At 36.9% G+C, this 18,870-nt stretch overlaps 1 protein-coding gene across 2 annotated transcripts in view; it reads right to left on the bottom strand.

Moving 5' to 3' along the window:
* Positions 1-17,038, bottom strand: part of Zc3h15 (zinc finger CCCH-type containing 15) — a 30,674-nt gene extending 13,636 nt beyond the window's left edge. For both annotated transcript variants that reach the window (XR_012447288.1, XM_020164072.2), the window contains exons 1-6: positions 16,826-17,038; positions 10,096-10,197; positions 5,595-5,706; positions 4,938-5,090; positions 4,426-4,517; positions 2,854-3,036 (exon numbers count right to left, since the gene is read on the bottom strand). Coding sequence is in view for 1 of the 2 variants with exons in the window: in XM_020164072.2 (XP_020019661.2) it covers positions 2,854-3,036; positions 4,426-4,517; positions 4,938-5,090; positions 5,595-5,706; positions 10,096-10,197; positions 16,826-16,900 (717 nt within the window). In the remaining variant the exon portion in view is untranslated. The remainder of the gene's footprint in view (positions 1-2,853; positions 3,037-4,425; positions 4,518-4,937; positions 5,091-5,594; positions 5,707-10,095; positions 10,198-16,825) is intronic.
* Positions 17,039-18,870: the final 1,832 nt, after the last annotated feature.

Genomic DNA, 18,870 nt, shown 5'->3' with positions numbered 1-18,870 from the left:
GATGAGACTAGGGTGTAGCATATACTATTTGTATTCTTAGGCTGCTTCTGCTTAAAAACCAAAACAAAAAACCAAAAAACAATGCCCCCCTCCCCAGCCCCAGGGCAGTTCAGCAATATTCACCTCTGGGGAGAAAATTCAACTTCTGTGCACACAATCTCCCAGCAACTAACTGCCTTTTATCTACAGCCTAAGTCCTTAAATTTGCTGGGCCAACCATAATTATGTCGTCTTTGTGTTCAAAAATTTGAAATCTGCAACATCTCGGTATATCTAGTCTATTTTATGCCCTTAATTACAGGAAGATTTATTGATACTTTTCCTTTCCTCACACATGCTCTTTACCCTAGCATTCCCTGTCTTTTACTGGGGTTCTGGTAGTTTATGGGTCACTGATGTATTGCAACTGTGCACAAGACTTTTGCAGCATCTTCTAATTGTTCATGTTAGGAAATCCTGAACAAAAACTGCAAAAAACTCAAGGCCATTCAGAGGGCAGACCACAAGCCAGAGTCGCTAAGGAAGCAAGTTCTGTTCTACTGTCTGATGTGAAGAGCAGGGACTAAGCTGGTGCTTCAGTCTGGTGGGACTTTATTGCCATTAAATAACAGCACAGAGTCAATACAGTAAAGCCTACTGACTCTAAAGCAACAAGTGGAATCTGATTTCCTAAACACATGCGTGGTCTTTCCGCACACAAATCCCAGAATAAAAAGCCCTCTATTATTCATACTATGCTCATGTTCAGGATGCTTTTCCACATTGTGTTCTATGGTAATTTCTTTATGCAGATCAAACTGAGAAAGTTGTCGGATTCCTTAATGTCATTCATCCTTTTATGACATACTCAGTTTTAGTAAGCTATAGGATTCACAGGACAATAAATATAAATAAATCTACTTTTTTTTTTGGTTGCTCTAGGTCTGCGTGTAACATGTAATTTCAAACAGCAGCACCTACCACATGCAGACTTAGCACTCTGGGTGAGTTAGTTCATTAACAATTAGTGAAGTTTAATTAATAGCTGAATATCTCTTAACAGTTTATAAATCCCCAGTGATACAATGGGGAGTGAAATATTACACAGAAGTAACATTTCCATATTTTAATTGGGTTTCAGGTATTTGACCAGTTTGTGAAGTGCCTAGTGATCATTTAGACACTTCACAGATCATCACAGTAAAACTTTGCTATTTTCCTTTAGTGTCCCTGAAATCTTAATTAAATGAAGTTGATGACAATTCTGCTCTGGAAGAAAATAAGGATGTAAAGAGCTCTTTTATAAGTACAGATGACATTATCTACAATAGTTCAGAAAACTTTCTCTACCTCCATTTTTCTGGATTAAAGCTTCAAGATGAGCAAGATTATCTGAGGTTTTATACTATCAATTCTTCTCTGGAACGAATACTGAAAACATTCTGTAACTCCTTTCTGCTTAGTGGTAGTAAGATGAAACCTTTGATTTGTTGGTGCTGGTTCCATTTAAAGGAGTTGACGGTGGGGGATCTTTAATGGGATTTTAGTATTTGAAGGTAAAATTTCTGCTCTTCTGCATTTAGCTTAAACGTGAATATGGCTCATATTACTGAGGATAAAGAATTTTTCTAGTTGCACATGGATAAAGGGTGAAAATCCTCACAGAGTAAAATATCTTTTCCTTAGTAAAGGAGTAACAAAGCAAAGGCTAGCAATTCATTTGCTGGTCATGTGTTAAAAACCTTAGCTACTCTTTGAATGGTATAAGTTTTATGAGAAATCAGGCAATCAGAAAAACCTTCTATAAATGATCTTGAAAGACCTGTTTCTTGCCTTCACATAAAATCAGCTTAACCTACCAAAGGGAGATTGTTCTTCGTTCCATTTATAAATTTACTCTCGAAAGCAGAACATTCATGTCTTCAAACCCTAAATTGTTTTGAATGTGCCCAACACAAAGAAGTGATATGTGTCTGAAGTCATAGATATGATAATTACCAGGCAAATTATACATTGCATACATGTGTTAAAATGTGACACTGTAATCCATAAATCTAATGTGTACATTTACTGTGTCAGCTAAAAAAAAATGTATTTGAAAACCCTAAAGAAACAGAACAAGTAGGGATGGTGGAAGGGCTCAAGTGATAGGGCATCTGCCTAGCAGTGTGAGGCCCTGAGTTAAACCCCACTATCACCAATTAAAAAAAAAAAAAAAGAAAAAATAGAATAAGTATATATAACTAGGCATTTACACGACATACTTAGATTATCCAGGGTAAGGCAAAATGGCTAGTTTAAAATATGTAATGCTACATGTAAGTTTCCAGTAATCTCAACAATTTCATGTTATCTTCATTAGCATAATTATTAACTCACAGAATAAAATTGCCTTTTTTGCTGAGCCAGAAATGAGTAACTGAAAAACCACTTTTATTAGACTTGCTCCCCTCTAACAGGAGAGTATTTTGAGTACAGGGATAAATAAAACATAACTGAAAACTGTAAGGGAGTTGTCCCCTTCCATACATTTATTAATTGTTAGTGTAATGGTGGAAAAAAACCACCATTCTAAAACTAAAAGTTCTATCAATCTGAGAACTGACAGCATTTTAAATGACTCAATCTTATAAAAACAATTTGATAAACCAGTAGCTAGAACTTAAAAGCTATTATGTAATTCTGTAATTAACATCATGATTGGCTAATGTGTACGGCTAAGTTTACAATTTAGACACAGAATTACAGTAGTGCAACTTTAGAAAAAAGTCACAATATTTTTTCCCTTTTTGCAACGTTATTGCCCCCAAGTGGCAAATATTAGAATTCGTAATAAAAACTTTTTTTTAACATTAGACAAAAGACACTAGTTACCTCTCTTTCAATTAGATCTTCCAGTGAAATTTCATCTTCTTTTTCTTCTTTCTTTTTGTCTTTTTTCAACACAAATCCAGGAGGAAGTGCATGACGATACATGCAATTATCACCTCCTCCAGGGCATACCCAAAACCAGCCATATTTGTTATTTTCAATAGCTTCAAGGAAATGCTTGCAAACCTATAAAGACAATATTACTCAGAAGTAGTAGTTCAGTGTAGTCCGTTTTCATTGGTAAACACTTAAGTGTATGGAATAAGTACATTCTATTCACATCTTGAGACTAGCTGTATGTACAAGTATCTTGTTTGCAGAAATACGTATAAAAATTATCTTAAAACACTTAATACAATGGTAAATTCCCTACATAAAGCCTCTATGATAATGTTTGAACTTGTGAATTACATAATTATGCTTGTTTCACTTAGCCTTTGTGAATGTAGTCCCAAAGCCAGCTTTTTTTTAAAAAATAAATTGGCATACATAAGTGGTACAGAAAATAAAACAGTGAGGTCTAAGGGCATGGCTCAGTGGTGGAGTGCTTGCCTACCATGTCTGAGGTCTTTAGTTTGATTTTCAGCACTATAAAAACAAAAACCAAAGAAACAGAAAAACAGTGATTTTTATTTTGATTGGCTCTTTCCCCAAAACTGATCATAGGCAATGACACAGACACTATTTGGATTACCTGACTATTCAGTAGGCCCACCTTATTTGTGGATGAATTACATGGTGTTTTAACCAATTGAGTAATTTTTTAGAATACTGAAGTCTATCTATGCGTCCTGGGCATTTGAAGTGTTTCCTCAGTGGTGGTCTCCCTGGAGCCACATACCCTTGGATATGGGTCAACTGTATCAGCAATTTTGTACATCTGAGTCACAAGGGAACAAAGTTCAATAGTGAAGCTTCAAATAGGAATGGATATAAGGTGCAACTGTACTGAAGTCTCAGTAGTAACCTTTGCCAATATTATTAACAGTATTCTTTTCCTGAAAATACAAACAGTTGTATGTGAATGCATTTAAAATTTTTCCAGCATAGCAAGATTTTTCACTATAATTATACTAGATATACAATCCAGTACAATTAGAAATAAGTCAAAATTTTAAATGTAGATTTCCTAGAATACTAGAATTACTACCTACCAAAAACTTGTATTTTGGAATTCATAAGTATTATTTTTAATCTTATAATTTAAAATTCACCATACTATTAAAGTCAAGCAAATTATTAAATGGATTAATCTAACTGGTCTTTCTCTCATCACCAAGGAAAAAATTCTTATGTGAATATATGACTGTGTTTACAAATGTGAGAAATTAGTATCATTCCAGAAAATGCATTCTAAGGACTTTAGTCACATGGTTTCTCAGACTATTTCTGAACAAGAATCTCAGTTTGTAAAAAGTGACAAAGTCCAAGAATAAAACTTGATGTACCTTACACTGGCGAAAAGAAATGTTCTAGTAACTTAATAAACCCCGTAGAAATAGCAAGAGATACCTTGCCACATATTTCTCTCTAACAATAAATACCACAGCAACTCAATTCAAGAAAAGGACATACTATTTGAGTTTTTGGTTTTTTCTTTTCCGCCTCACCGTGCTTCTTGTTCACTACTTCTTCCAGCTTTTTCTCATCCCAATTATCCATAGTATCTAAATAAAAAGAGATATGAAGACTAGATAATTTAATTTTTCCTACTATTCCCTTAACATATATCTCCTTAAATGGAAAGGAATACTCTTAAGACTCATGGCCTAAAAATTGTCTCTTTGAAACACTAATGGTAAGTGTACACAGTATTGTGAAATCATTATTCGCCCAAGCTCCTTAAGTAGTTCAGGCAAATGAGAAGGCAGTACTGGAGTGAAGAGTAACAAATAAATTCAAGATAATTCAGGTATCATCAATTATTAAATCAAAGGGGTAACATGATAAATTAGCTTTTGTGAAAAACAGCAAACCCAAACAATTGTTCTTTATAAATAATACAACTAAGACTATAATGTTTTTCAGGTTATTAAATATATTAACAAACAAAAGGCATTTATTTTTGAGAGGTTAAAAAGAAATACCTTTTTCAAGTTCTTCATCTCTTGCATCAATGTAAACACTTCGTTTTTCACATTTTCTCTCCAACGTCAAGTCATGAGAGAACTTACACTTATCTCCTTTAGTACACTGTCCTTGCTTGAAGAAAGCACATACGACAGATTTGGGATCTGCACCTATGTCAAATGGGAAGTGGTATTTGTATTAGAATCTGCCAGATCATAAAGTATAGCTTGTGTTATGGGATATAATTAACTTGTCTTCCATTCACTAGTGTGAAAGGAAAATATCACTTTAAGGTTCTTTCTACAGCACTTTGCATCTATTTTTCTTTCATTTAGTCTTACTAAAAAAAGGTATCAGAGGGTAAGAAAACCAACACACAGGTTATTCCATAGTCACTTGGTTAGTTGGCAGTCAATGAGGCATAAAGCAAAGAGAAACAAAAATTGAAGAATACTGCCAAAAATATGTGACGGTTTATGCAAGTCTTGGTCACTACCAAAGACTGGATATTATAAATCAACTACTAGATTAATGCTTAATTTTGCCTCAAGGGTGAGGCAAATGGCTGGAGTTCTAGCAGTACAATGACAGCTAATAAACATGAAATCAAATCAGGAGTTTTAGGTATGGATTACATTTGATAAAAATAGTATCTCTGATACTGAATTTTTTACCTTTACTTATTTTTTGAGCAGCAACTACAGGTTTGAACAGCTCATTTAGCTCCTGCAATTCTTTCTTCTTGTCATCTTTCTTCAATTTCTTTTCCGCTTCACTTTGTGCTACCTATAATATTTCCAGGTATAAACTTGATTGCTTATAAAATTGTTTTCAGTACACAGTAATCACTAACATAACAAAGACACTTGCATATTTGTATGTATATAGTCTTAACCTCTCAACATAATGGCTTTGTGGTATATATTAAAGGTTGTGGCTATACTATTTAACAAAACTGGTAAATTCTGTGATGAATTATTTTCTGTTCTGTAAATGGTACCATGTCAAGTTAAAAGCATATTCAGAAGCTTATGCAACAAGCACTTAGGAAGCATTTAATACATACTCAGTATTTTTTTAGCAAATGGCTCTGAATTGAGATATTTTTCCCCGAAGAAACAACACACTCCTCAGAAATGTAAGGGTGCATTTTGAAGATGAGGATGCAAACATCCTGAAATGTACACAGTAACACAATGACTAGACTACCCAAAATACTAGAGCATACTTGCTGAAAAACACTAGTCTAAGTCAATGTAGGAGATTAAACAAAATAAAATACAACATATAACATGGAGCCATACCATTTATATACCTGGTATCATTAGAGGATTCATCCAAACATTTGTATGTCAGGTCCTATGTTCAGATGACAGAATAGAGATGAAAAGACAAAGATGCTTATATAAAGAAGTTCACAATCTAGTGGGAAGAAAGACACGTAAAAAACTGTAATACACAGAGCACTCCAAGAACAAAGAATGCTGGTATGCCTAAGAAAACTGGATTCAGAAGATAACCTATGCATGAGATCTTCTTATGAGCAAGAAAGGAATGCAGAATGAGTCAGCCAATGTCAAGATTCAGGAACTAGAGGAATAAAGTATGAGAAACATCAGAGGTTTGGATTGTATCAGTAGAGGATAGAACACAACTTTTGGGGATTTAAAGTAAGCAAGTGACAAGATCATGTTTTATTTTATAAAGATCAGGATGGCAACTTTGTGGATAGACTAGTAATCCAAGAATGAAGAGAAAAAGCAAACTGCAATTGCTGTAGGTAAAAAACCACTAGTACACAAAACAGGCGTTAGTTGTGAGGATGGGAAGACAGCTAGGACATAAACTGACAGGGACTAAGTAAGTGACTGAACATGAAGTGTGAAGGAGAAAGAGAAGTATAGGATTATCATATGCATGATTACTGCTGTTAAACAAGACAGAGAATACAGGAGGAACAGGTTTCAGGACAGGAGATAGGGATGAGCTCAGTTTGGGGCATAGTGAGTACAAAATGCTTACATAGCATCTGGGTGGAGCTATTCAGAAGGCAGCTGCAAGCTGTACTGGACATTTATACTGACTCCATTGAAACTAAAGAGAGTCTGGTCTGAGATAAATATTAAAATAGCAGTTTACAGATAACTGATTAAAATTTTAAGTATGTACTCAAGGACAGCATAAAAAATTTCCAAGAGCAGAAGGCAATTCCTTGAAGAATAAGTGAGCCAACAGAACTTAAACAGTCCATTAAAGAGAACAGGAAGCATCAAGGTATTCAGTAAAAACCCTAACAAAAGTGTTTAAGGAAGGGAAAATTTTATGAAAGAAATAGCCTGATGCTATAATTAGGTCAAAGACTTCTCAAGTTCTGACCGTAACCAGATGGTGGAGGTGTTGAAACAATAACAAAAATTTGTTATTTTCTTAATAAAAGTATCCTTGCTCATTAGGTCCAGCACAAACATCGTACTGCCAGAACAATACAGGGCCAACAACCACTTAAAATATTTAAAAGGTAAAAATCAAGCTGGGTGTGGTGGTGTTTGTCTATAAACCTCAGCACATTTCCCTAGGAATGGCAAATAGCACAGGGCCTAGAGCAATGTACACCCAGTTCCAGCTATAATATATATAATATATATATAATAGCAGAATGGCTATTCATTTTCAATGTTATATATGGTGGAGGTACTCCATGTTTACAAGAGCCCACTTAGCCAATAAAATAGAAAATATAAATATTGAATATACTATCACTCAACTATCATTACAAATTTTATGGCTTTCCCAGGTTTGAAAGGTGAGGTCTGAAATCACCACTGAGAACACTAGCAGGGAAATGACAAAGTGGCTCAAGTGGTAGAGCACCTGACTAGCAAATACGAAACCCTGAGTTCAAACCCCAGTACAGCAAAAACAAACAAATAAACAAGCAACTAGGATGAAGTTGGGGGAGAACAGGATTGAAAAAGGGATGTTAGCTGCCAAAGGAACTGTGCAAGGAATAACTGCCCTCCCACTACAGAAATAATACATCCAAGTGCATCTGACTCCAAAGTTTACCATGATGCCCTCCAGTATCTGCAGGCACTGATTCCAGAGCTCTCCTAAAGATACTAAGTTCGTGGAAGTTCAAGTACCTTTCATATTACTTGTAATATCTAATACAAGTGATATGTTAATAGTTGTCATATTATATTACTTAGAGAATAATGACAGTTAAAAGTCTGTATCTGTTCAGAGCAGACAACACCTGATTAGACCTCATCAGGTAATATACACTAGAAACAACATAACTTCTTTCTTTACCTATGACTGTATTATTTAAATAGGTTAACAACTAGAGAGAGCAACATTTTTCACATTAGAATCAAGTGAAGGGTGAAAAAGTTAAGGCACTGACATGTAGACAGCATGAGTGAGAGAAGATGGTTTTAGAGTGGGATTAATCATCTCACAATATATTATTTGGATCTTCTCAGATTAAAAAACACTTGAGAAATTCTGCCTCTCCTATATTAAGAAAACTGTTACAATTTTTTTATATGCACGGTAATAAAGGCCACTTATGAAAAAAACGTTACTAAAATAAGGAAAAGGGAACAGAAGAAATGAAAAATACTTTTAAGTAAAGACCCGTGTCTACAAAGTCTTAAGGAATGAAAGGTCTAAAGAATCTGAAGAAAAAGAGGCTAAATTTTGGTTGGTAGTATTTTCAATGGGGTATCACTATGCAGGCTGGCTTAGAACTTACTATGTAGCTCAGGCTGGTGTTGAACTCATGATCCTGCTGCCTCTACCTACCAAGAGGTGAGATTACAGAGGTGAACCATCAGCCTTAGATGGGGCTAAATGTTTTGAGTCAGTTGTAAGCAGACAAAATAATTTCCACATTCATATGGAAGAATAAATGTCTAAGAACCATGAAGAAAAAAAAGGAAAGGAGTAACATTCTAGGGAAAGACCTTGCTTTAACAGCTAACAATATACTATGAGGTCTCTCACTGTAATAAGAGTAAGTGGGATAATGGTTTAGGGACAGACAATAAGCAGAACAGAAAAGAGAATCCAGAATTAGATCCTAATATATTTGAGATTTTAATGTATGTTAGTAGTTATATTTCATTTCAATAGATAGGATAAATAAATGAGAATAAGGAGCTATTTACTTAAAAATAAATAAACTTAAGGATACATAAAATGTATGTTATAATACAAACTGTAGACTCTGAAAATAACTTGAGCATGCATAATGCAGTGAAAAGCGAAGCCTTTAAACCGTATTTTAAAAAGCTAGGCATATTCTGAAAACATAAAAACTATTGTACAGCAAAACAACTGAAACATTACAAATTATCTGCAATGCTGACAAAAAGTATCTCTTGTAAATTAACAAGACATCCAAAACAGGAAAAACAAAATAAGGATTTGAATAGGCAAGTGACAGAAGTGCAGACCCAATCAGTCAACAAGCATGTGAAAAGCATTTATCTAGTAGTGAGGGAAACAATGTAATGATGAGATCACATTGGAAAATATAAGCACTGAAGTACTTTAAGGTACTATGAATTAAAATGTGAAGTATTATAGCCTCTGTGGAATGTCATCAGACAAATTTATCAAAATTAGAGATTCATATTCCTTTATCTGGAAACAAAAAGTCACTTAGAGGATGTCTGCCAAGAAATAAAAGTGCAAGCACATTTAGGAACACATGCACAAAAATTTTTCTTGTATAAGTGTTCTTAGTGTCATAAAGCTGGAAACAAAGTGATCACTTACGAATAGTGAAACAGATAAATATTAATACATCCAAACTGTAGCACAGTATGCACCCATCATTAGAATAAATGAGAGCTATGCCAAAATGACTTAGAGGAATATCCAACAGGAATTGCTATATAAAAAAGGTTAATATGCAAAAAATTTAGAGTAAGATTCTATTTTACAATACAATTACTTTTATCTGTGACAGATACTGTGAAGAAAATATGGAAGTCTATGTAAAAAATTTATTTTTGAGTAGCTTGTTTCTTCTTTTCCCCCTCATTTTTATCAGGATATATTTGTTGTCTAGGGGGGATTCACTGTGACAATTCTGAGTAGACTTACATTCTACATTGGTTAGATCACCCCCACAATATCCCTCCCATAATAATTTAAATTATTTACCTGACGTGGATTTTGTTGACCAAATTTAACTTGATGAGTGACAGCCTTGATAAACTTCTGTTGCTTTGCTCCTTTCTTATTCTTTAAACCAAAAGTTTTGTCCTAAATAAGAACATAAGTATCATTTAGTAATTTATATTGTTTTCTCCAGTGATACCTAGATATCATTTATTCCTTACTGAAAGAAACAGAATCTTTCTTATTCCATAAAGAGACACGTAAAATGCTAAAATCAGGTAAAGATAATATATGACCTCAGAATATTGGCTAGGACTCTTCACAATTCAATACACACTTAAAACCACCATCACAAAATCTGTTAGTTTGCTTCCTTTTTCTAGTATATTTTAGAATATTAGTATTAGTTCTATGGAATATGCAGCATTGTTATACTGGGATCAGTAGTCCTATAGTTAAATAAGTTTGGAAAGCTACTTAACAGTACTCTTAAGTCCCACCCCTCACATATACCCCACTGCAGTGTTAGGGATTGAAATCAGGACCTTTTGTATACTAAGCAAACACTCTTATCACCTAACTAAGCTAAATGCTCAGCCAGCCCTGAGTTCTCAATTCTTAAACTCAAGATATCTTAGTGGTATAAAGTATCTTAGAGTGGATATAGTATGCAGCACTTCCAAATATTATTTTACTTCAGAATGAACTTTTGTTCAGAGTATGCTGGAGGATGATGTACTGAATTTATTTTTGGGGGATACTACATAAGATAAAGAAGATGTATTCAATTCTGGACTAGTTTAGGGGCAATAATGTCCTCTCAAAAGCAATTACATTTGGCGAGGGGCAGTGGCACACATCTATGATTCTAGAGAGGCAAGAGATCAGAAAGACTGTAGTTGAAGGCTCACCCAGGCAAACAGTTAGCAAGACCCCATCTCAATTAATAAGCCAGGCATGATGGTTAATGCCTGTGATTCCAAGTATGGGGAAGCTGTAGGTAGGAGGATCAAAATCTCAGGCCAAACCAGGGCAAAAAAACCCACGAAGCCTTACTTGAGAAATTAAAACAAAAAAAGCTAGGAGTGGCTCAAGTGGTAGAGTACCTGCCCCCAATACCACCAGAAAAAAAATCAATCACATTTAGTAAAGAAATCTAACTACTAAAATGTATACATTCCAAGCTGTTGCTGAAATGGAAATATACCTAACTAAAAAGCAATACTTTAAATTTGGAATTTTATTCAATATAATATCAGTTTTCAATTTTGGGATGCTCATTATGTACTAGGCACTAATGGCAATCCCTAACTATTTCATATTTAACAAGAATGTAGCACAAAAACATTCAGAATCTATTGCACAACTATGTGAGTGTATGCACATACGTTTAGGGCTATAGAGGCTTGAAAATTCATGTCCATTTGATTTTAAACATGACCTTATTTGGAAACAACTCTTTGCAGATGTAGTAAGCTAAAATGAGGCTATACTAGATTAGGGTGAACCCTAAACCCAATGACTGCTGTCTTTATAAGAGGACAGAGAGAAGGCAGTATGAAGACAACAGAGAGACTGGAGTAATACAACAAGTTAGGAATGTCAGGTGATTGTTGGATGCCACCTGAAATTAGGAAGAGGGAAAGGATTCTTCCTTAGAGCCTTCAGAGGAAAAGTTCTGCTGATACCTTGATTTCAGACTTCTGGCCTCCAGAGGTATGAGAATAAGCCACCCAGTTTTTAGTAATTTGTTGCAGCAGCTCTAAGAAACTAAGATAGCAGTCTTTGCTCTAAAATAAAAAGATAGCAAGTCTGACAAGAAACCAAATACTGGTATCTGAAATCTTTTATTTCTGTCTCTCTTAAAGGATCTTCCGACTAGGACAGCAATAATCTTGCCTATAAGACAGGAGAAGAGAACAGGAAGGGGAAGATGTCTCTTAGTTTCTGATATAGTTACTGCACAGAGCCCTTAGTCACCATTTTCAAGCTCACTCCCTTTTTGCTATGTTGCTCAATGTGGCCTTGAATTCACAATGCTCCTGCCTCAGCTTCCTGAGTACTGGGATTTTGGGCATAAGCCACACACAGAGCTCCAGTCCCACATTTTAACCACTCCTGCCACAGCCTCTGTGCCTAGTGTTCCAGGGCAGAAGAGTAAGACTGTTAAGGGTAATGTGACATATGATGAAAGATGACATAGTACAGCAACTAAATGTGAAATGCCGTAGTTTTCTTTTCACAAAACCTGAGATGGTGAGGAGAATGCAGATAAAAACATGATCAGGATCAAAGTACAACAGCACCCATAAAAGCGTTGCTAGAGTTCAACCTATGCCTCATATGTAAATACAGAGAAGCAAAGACGCAAACAACAAATAGCAAGGCAGACAGTGAGACACAAAGATTTAGCCTATGATATACTGTTACCTCTTTTTGTAAGTACAGAAACTCAGGAAAGTGCAACAAACTTTGCAGTTACATTGCTAACTGCAAAGGGGCAGGCCTGTATAGTGTGAAGGTTGAAGAATATAATCTGTAGTTAGACTGCCTATGTTTTAATCCTAAACAGAGCCAATTATACTCTTTGATACAGTTTTCTTTTGGAAAAGTAGGCCTTGCTCAACCTTTAAATTAAAAGATTTACAACAGAAAGACAATATAGCATAGTGGCTGAGAACAGGACTTAGAAAAGCCAGTCTTCCTGGGTTTGAATCTTGGCCTGTTTGCCAGATTAGTAACCATGGGCAAGTTGTTTAACCACTGTGCCTATTGGTAGCGATATTCATCTGCTTTTTTTTTTTTGGTGGTATTGGGGTTTGAACTCAGGGCCTCATGCTTTTGCAGGTGCTTTACCACTTGAGCTACTCCGCCAGCCCATAATATTCATTTTACTGAGAAAATTAAAGGAGCCATGTAAAATTTATCACTTACAGGGTTCAGAGTATGGCTCAAGTGGTACAGCTGACTGCCTGGCAAGCACAAGGCCTAGACTTGTGCTTTAAAAAAAAAAAGTCACTTATACATGGCTCATGTCTCTCTTCTCTCCTTTTCCCTAAAACTGGAAACTGTTAGTCCATTAAGTGTTAACTATTAAATGGCATATGATATTTGCACCAAAGTTTATTTGACTCTTTAGAATTCTGGCTAGGTTATAGGGCAGGCTGGTACACAAAACACTTTCTAAATACCACATTGTGGATCTGGGAAAACAATAGTGGAAGTAGGATGGTTTTTAATTTAGACAACCTCAATAAAGCTGTTCCCTGAGATCAGACTCTTACTTGAAGCCTGACCTGAATTTGAGGGTGGGGGAATATTAGGTAGGAAAAGGAGGGTGCAGTGAACCCCAAATCATGGTTAAAATAAAAGGAAGCAGTGGCTCACACAATAAAGTCCCAAAAATTAGTTATAGGAAACGAACAGTGTCTGTTATATGTGTTTCAGTGGGCAACTTGGGAAATTTAATACAAAGAAGTTTAGAAAACAGGCTGTGAGCAAGGAATGGTGGGGCAGCATTTCGCAGTATTCAGAAGACTGAGGCAGGAGGGTCACAAGTTTGATGCCAGCCTGTTTTTGAGACTAAACAAAACAACAAAGAAAGCAAAAAAAAAAAAAAAGACTGCTCATTAGTCTACAAGAGTCTTAACAGTGAATTCCTAGACTTCACTTACAATTCTGACCCCTTCTCTCTTTTCTCACCCTTAAGTAATCCTGCTCCTGTATACAGACCACTCTCTGCTCCTTAAAGATGTTTGGGGTGGGTGGGGGGAAGGAAGCGGGAAAGGCAGGTCAATGCTGAACAGTACTTCAAGATAACTGAGTTCTACTTCTTGGAACACTGCAGAGACTGCCAGTTTACCTCATTTATCCCTCCCCCCCACCCCCGTGCATTGTCTAATGTATTTTATTGTTCATTTATGCAATGGATATTCTGCAACTGATAAATCCAGCTTCAAGGAGTCAACAGTGGACTTCAGGTGAAGTTTATTAGCAAACAATAATTTTTCTCCATCCTGTTTACACATCTGGATCCCATCTATAAAGGTTCCTATTACTACTTCTTTGCTGCTACAAATCCTTAGGTGATCATTCTTCATTTGCTTACTCTGAACCCAAGATTTCTTCCTCTTTTTCAAAAGCAAACTACTGCTCAAAGTTGACTTCAACTTACTATTAAATTTTAGAGGTGAGAAAGCAAATGGTATATACCATTTAAGACCAATGTGTGAATGGCTAATAAACTACAATTACAATCTTCTTTGATATATTCATTCCACAAAGAATATGTATTCATGCCAATGAATTCACGAAATTTTGGTGAGGGAAAGAAAAAAACTGCAGGAAATGTAAAGACACTATTTCTATGGGCAAGAAGCATCATATAGACAGTGCAGGTAAATCTACATTTATTTCCCCTAACTAGTTCTTATTTATAATGTACTAGCAGCTGCCATCTATTGAATATATATATGACCCATAGCAGGCACTTTACATCATCTCCTTTAACTCACAGTTCTAATATTATAGAGAATGGAAAATAGTAATTAAGACAGGTCATGTAACTTGTCCAAAACTACAGAGGTAGGAATTTTAAATGATGGATTCAAACCTAGGTCCACAGCACTCCAAAGCTGGTGTTCCCTTTATTAAATTATGATTATTTTTCCGGTTGGCAATGTGACATGTTGTAGAGCATTTGTTCTTGTTTGGGAAATAAAAAAACTTCTAGTTGAAAATTTCCAAATCTATATAAAAATTGATAAAGTGCTGTTCTAGAGGAAACATGACTGGGGAGCCAGAGAGATAAACTTGCCCTGCTTCTCTATATCCTTACAATAGTTATCAAGACATTCTGGGGCTTTCAGGAAGTTATATAAACAAAATCAGCTGGCGGCACAGCTCAAGTGGTAAAGCACATGACTAGTAAGGGAGAAGCCCTGGAGTTCAAACCAGAGACCCACCAAAACAAAAAACAAAACCAAAAAAATCAAACCAGGTTGAATTCTGTCACTTCATTGGGACATTTTTTTTTTTTAAATCAATGACTGCAGTTATCTTCTTATGCGTGTGTCTTTGGAGCCACCTTTACTAATGAATTACAGTTGCTTTCTCTTTACCTTAAAAATTTAGTGGCAGAACAGGTGCTTAGTAGTATTCAAGACGTCCTGGGTTCACTACCCGCCACCCCCCCAAAAAATCCTGCTGGAAGATCAACAGAGCCATATTATATGTATCAATTTTAGAGCTGACAGGATACAAGTAATTTTCATACGCAATTCTTAAAAAAAAAAGATCTTACCAAATAAAAATAAGACAAATGTGTCTACACTTAAAGCTCTATGATGCATAAAGTACCTGGCAAAATTTAATTTGTCAGGTAAAATTTGTTTTCATATGGAAGTTTTACTTTGCCTCAGTCACTATGTTTATTCAATCTCTGTAAATTTACAAGTAAAATAACATTCCTAAATATCCATCCTGGAAATAGTACTGAATGCTGTCATATTATCATCCCCAGATATTTACCTTAGTGCCACAAATCCATATTTTTCAATAACATGACAGTAAAAACAGATGGAAAGGTGACAATCATTTTGCTTTCAAATGTCTAGTTATGGCATTTTTTTACAGTTTTAAAGAGTACAAATTAGTTTAACAAGATATACTTGGGCTGAAATTTGGCCAAGATTCACTTGAATTCCTCACAGCATTTTATTTAACTAGACTCAGTCAACTTTAGAAATTATGTACAACCTGACAAAATTGTACAACTAAGCTTGAAGACTGTCACTATCTTTCAGGGCTGTAATAACCAAATGTGGAAAAACAATAAACAGTTATAAACGAGGAGCGTCTCGTTTCAAAACAAACATTCATTCCGGTCGCGTTTTAATAAAAAGTAACCATTCCTTAAGAGGCTATCCGTTATTCAGATATACTTTTTGCAGTAAAATCGGCATAGCCTTTTCCAATTACACCCAAAATTCATGAGGTTCTATTCACGAGCAGAAACTGAGGGAAGAAATCGGAAGAAACAGGCTATTATGGGCTACATGAGTATTTCGTCAAATGTTTCACCATCTTAAGGAAACTCATTGGTACAGTTGATGGAAAATAGGTGAACACCACTTAGAAACAATACGGTTCCTCAGCCACTACAGGGCTACAGGATTAACGCGCTACATGTATGTATGCATGAAATTTAAGAAAGCTAACGACACAGGACTAATCTCTTTTACAGCGTTACTCCGATTTAATTCAGACTACACGTATGAAGCTCTATGTCCATGACGTTGGATTGCGACCTGAAAGAAATTTCCGCTCTTTATGGGAAAGTTCACAGGTGGATCAAAAAAACCACCAATAACCTGTTGGCTAGAAAAAATAATTAGTATTACCCCTGGATGATGGGTAAGACATAAAAACCACAAGGGCCTGTCACGGGTAGACTGACCGGGACCATTCAGACTATTTCTCTGAACGGCTCCAATTCTGAAAGGATTCGCGAAGGACAAAACCCCGGGGTCACGCAGCACTCGGGTTCGTGAAGCGGGAAGTGGGCGCAGCAGCAAAGCCCAGGTGCGGGGGTGCCGGCAGCGTCACTATAGCAATGACAGGCAGAGCGCGTCACCGCGGAGCTGGACTTGGGGCGGTGGGCCACGGGGAGCCCAAAGGAGGAGAGACACGTGCCCCAGAAGTCCCGGAGAGCGGGCGGAGGGGAGGCTGCTGCCTGGAGGGCTCGCGGCCCGAGTGGGGGAGGGGTACTCACTTCAATAATCTTCTCCTTCTTTTTCTGCTCCGCCTTTTTGCTGCCCCCGGCCTGAGCCTGTTTTTTAGGGGGCATTGCGGAGATAGGTGGTACCGGCCAGACTTAAGCGCAGATGGATACTGTAGAGGAATCTGGCACCACGGCAGGAGAAGGAAGACCCGGCCGCCGTCGCTGCCGCAGCGCACGGAAAGCAAGTCGCTCATTCGCCGCCGAAACGCGGCCTTTGCGACAGGTCGATGTCGCAGAGCATTGTGGGTAGCAAGGAGCGGTGCCCGGAAGCGGATTTGCGCGTGCGCTTCTGCTGCGCCCGGCCAGGAGGGGGCAGGGAAGGGACGTGGGAAAATGATCCCGCGTCACACGAGATGTCGCGCGCCCCCTGGGCCTCTTCTAGCTTGCAGCCCTCATGGGGATGAGTTTGTGTCATGAGGTTGGAATCCGTGCGTGTCTGTAGTCCCTCCGCGCCTCTCTTACTGGGGATGGGCGACTCTTGCCTACCATTCCTTATGGGGTTAGGAAGTGTTTTTTCCAATGTCCACCCCAGCTGTGGGCGGCTCCGTGAGCCAGATTACCTGATTACCTGGAGGGGCAGACCTGCAATGCGATGGTTTGAAATTCCTGCGAAGGATTATGGAGAAATTGGCAAATTTCCTTTCATTGGAACAGCTCAAGAGATGGCGCCCCAGTGAATGAAGTTGACCTCCTTTGGAGTATTGTATTATTTTCATACCCTGGGAAAAGTGTTTTGACTATTCCTAAAATTTCCGTTATAATGCTAAACCAACCAAACTTAGTATGGACTACACTTAGTTTGAGCTTGGTTTTAAGTGCTCGGTAAATTCAACAACTACTTGGCACATTACATACATTATTTTATTCATTTACTTATTACAACTGCACTGAGATAGGAATTATCATAGTTTCCATTTTGTAGGTGAAGTACAGAAAGGAAGGAAAATGCCCACATTTGTGTAAGGTCTGAGCTAGGGACTCTTCACCATGGCAGTCGGACTTAAAAAATCTACATATTTATTACGTTTATTTACAAAAGTAGGTCTTGTAGGGCCGTTAATATTTCTACAAAATAAAATACTACCTTTAAAAAACGTACAATGCTTGGCTGTTACTTCTATTTCATGATTATTGCTTAAATTGCATTTGGTAGCCAAGAATCATTTTTCTAGGTAAGAGTTTTTAACCTTTTTCATTAATTTGCATAGGGAGAAAATTATAATCCCCCCTTAATTAATGCACTTGATTATTTGGTAACTTTTAACATAAGATCATATTAATTTACTGTGTGTGTGTGTGTGTGTGTGTGTATAATCCAAGGCTGTCCCTTCTTTACTTAATGTTTTGTTTCATTGGTTTTTTTGTTGTTGTTATTGTTATAGTTGTAGTTACTGTCAGGAATGCAGCCTGCTTCCTTCTTTATACAGTGTTGCTAATTGGCCATCATTGTAACAAAATACTTGAGAGAAACAACTTATAAGAAGAAAAGGTTTATTTTGGATCAGAGTCTTAGGGGCTTCAGTGCATGGTTTCTTGGCCTTGTTGCTTTGAGCCTGTGATGGCCCAAGACTGTCAGTGATGGGAGTGCATGGCAGACAAAGACCTATTCACCTTATGGCAGTAGAGAAGCAATGAAAAGAGGGGACGGGGTTCCAGTGCCCTCTTCAAGGTTGCTAATGACTGGACTTCCCTCCATAGGCCCCACCTCATAGTTTTCACCACCTCCCAAAGGCTTGTGACCAAGCCTTTAACACACTGGGACTCTGGAACATTTCATAGCCAGCCTGTGGCACTCATAATTGTAATCTGTTTTTTTCTTTGGAAACATTCTCCCTTAAAAACAAAGGTACAGATTTATTCCTCTTCTTTGTCACACAAAGCCAAATGCTAGGCACATAATTTAAGATTTAGCAGGGAGATTCTCCAGTAGTCTCTCCGCTATACAGGGTATGTTTTTAAATCTCAAAACAATGAGGAATACTTGAGTAGAGTTTCAGAGTTCTTCAGGGTATTGGAGAAATACATTCATTGTAAAT

Source organism: Castor canadensis, chromosome 4, assembly GCF_047511655.1.
Source record: "Castor canadensis chromosome 4, mCasCan1.hap1v2, whole genome shotgun sequence".
Taxonomy (NCBI): Eukaryota; Metazoa; Chordata; class Mammalia; order Rodentia; family Castoridae; genus Castor; species Castor canadensis.
This window is presented reverse-complemented; position numbering and strand designations above follow the sequence as displayed.